We start from the raw sequence: 2,356 nt of genomic DNA on the forward strand, positions 1-2,356 counted from the left end.
GGTATATTTCATGGAATCTTCACTATGAAGGAGATACTACTCCCATTTTACACATGAAAGACCTGGGAGGCTAAATGACTTGGGAGTAGGTGAAGAGGCTTAAGTGAGAGGCTGTGTGACTTGGGAACAGGAGAAGAGACCACTAGACTCCAGAGTGCTGATGCCTGAGACTATGCTCTAGGTATTCTCCAATGCTCTGGACATACCTCTAGCTCCCATGGGAAGTCTCCTGCCAACACAACCCTGTTGAGCTCAGCCCACCTCTTGGTGCTCAGGCACTGATGCAATCATGGGTCTCTAGCCTGGTGTTCCTGGTATCAAAGAACATCAGAGCTGGAAGGACCCTCTGGAATCCAACAGCTTCATTTTTTTAAAAATGGGACTCTGAAGCTCAGAGAAGGATATGGAGTTACCCAAGATCCCACAGAAAATCAGAGGCAGAGGCAAGACTAGTCCTGAGTTATTCTGATTTCCAGACTCATCCCACTTATACTAAGCCCTTTTATTTGCCAAGTGATTTGTATTTTGCAAAATGTCTTGACATACAGTATCTCATAGGTTCCTTGCCATAATCCTGTGCCTAGATGTTCCATCTCTATTTAACAGATGGGGAGACTGAGGCCAATGGAGGTGAAGGGACTTGCCAAAGGTCAAGCAGCTGGGTGAGTGACAACCATGGACACCCAGGAACAGTTGAGTTAAAAATGTGGTCACGAAGTGGCAGTTGTAAGGATTCAACATAAAATTTCACTTAGATCCAAGTACAAGAAATGAAGCCCAGACAGGCCTCAGGGAAAGTAGGAATAGCAAGCCAGGAACCAGGGCAGGCCTGCGTCTCAGGTGCTCAGGGTGGTGAGATCTCTCCCCTCTGCTGCTGAGCATGTCTTTTATCATCTCTGGAAGACCTTCATTTTCTTCTCCTCCATCACCTGAGTCGCCCTGTGACCTTGGGTTGCCACCACATTACCTCTGGTTGACAGTACCCTAAGCCCCCACAGGTCATAATTAGATTTTCAGCAGAGGCATCTACTCACTCCTGGCTTCCTTGTCCTTTTCATCCAACTCAACAAAGGTTTGATTTAATCTGTGCGAGTTACTGTGCACCGTGCTGTGTGTAGCTCAGTTTCTGTCAATCCCAGCCTTCCTTTCCCAAGGAAGGGACAGAACAGGGAAGTCCTTGTCTCTCCTTAATAGGCAGATCACCATGCAGAGCCTTGGCAAGAAAAACCACAGCTCTGTGTCTGAGTTCATCCTCCTTGGCTTCCCCAGTGAGGCACAGGTCAGAATGGCCCTGTTTGCCTTCTTCCTCCTCCTCTACCTCATCACCCTTCTGGGCAACGGACTCATCGTCATGCTGATCTACCTGGACTCACACCTCCATATGCCCATGTACTTTTTTCTCAGTGTCCTTTCTTTGGTGGACATGAGCTATGTCACTACCACTGTGCCCCAGATTTTGGTTAATATGGTGTGTCCAAGGAGGACCATCTCCTGGGGAGCTTGTGTAGCCCAGATGTTCATCTTCTTGGTCCTGGGCATTGCTGAGTGCGTCCTCTATGCCATTATGGCTTATGACAGGTATGTTGCCATTTGCTTCCCCCTTCACTATACCCTACTCATGAGCCATTCCATTTGTATCAAGATGGTCATTGTCTGTTGGTCCATTGGCATCACTGGGGCGCTGATCTACACTGTCTTCACCATGCATCTGCCTTATTGTGGCCCCTACAAGATAAACCACTTCTTCTGTGAGGTCCCTGCTGTCCTGAAGTTGGCCTGTGCAGACACATCTTTTAATGACAGGCTGGACTTCATCTTGGGTTTCATCCTGCTTTTGGTCCCACTCTCCCTCATCCTGGTCTCTTATGTCCGCATCTTTACCTCCATCTTCAGAATCCGCTCAGCACAGGGGAGGCTCAAGTCCTTCTCCACATGTGCTTCCCATGTCACCGTGGTCATCATGTTCTATGGGCCAGCCATCGTCATGTACATGAGGCCGAGTTCCTGGTATGACCCGAAGCGGGACAAGAAACTAGCGCTGTTCTACAATGTTGTCTCTGCCTTCCTCAATCCCATCATCTACAGCCTCAGGAACAAGGATGTAAAGGAGGCCTTTCTGAAAATACTTAGAGTCAGAAGGACAGCTTAATGACTCAGGATGTTTCAGAGTTGTCCATAGTCATGGGCAGACTGGATGGGCTCATTGGATATCATACAGGTACCTCAGTTCTGACCAACCTGAGTCTTCCTGCGGCTGTAAGCAGCCAGAAGATGGTGTGGCCACCCTAACTGGGAAGTCCTCTATCATTGGCTGAAAAACTTTCAGCTCCCACCACCCAAAGACTCAGTTGAGTAT

General features: G+C 48.4%; 1 protein-coding gene across 1 annotated transcript; it reads left to right on the forward strand.

Moving 5' to 3' along the window:
* Window positions 1-1,204: 1,204 nt before the first annotated feature.
* Window positions 1,205-2,149, forward strand: LOC112626415 (olfactory receptor 2G3-like). Its single transcript, XM_025388518.1, has one exon. It carries the CDS (start codon window positions 1,205-1,207, stop codon window positions 2,147-2,149), a length of 945 nt encoding a protein of 314 aa, XP_025244303.1.
* Window positions 2,150-2,356: the final 207 nt, after the last annotated feature.

The sequence above is a fragment of the Theropithecus gelada genome, chromosome 1, assembly GCF_003255815.1.
Source record: "Theropithecus gelada isolate Dixy chromosome 1, Tgel_1.0, whole genome shotgun sequence".
NCBI classification, from domain to species: Eukaryota; Metazoa; Chordata; class Mammalia; order Primates; family Cercopithecidae; genus Theropithecus; species Theropithecus gelada.

What these genes read in the sequence shown, in the direction of transcription:
- LOC112626415 (XM_025388518.1), top strand. Translation starts at nt 1,205, where the DNA reads ATGCAGAGCCTTGGCAAGAAAAACCACAGCTCTGTGTCTGAGTTCATC.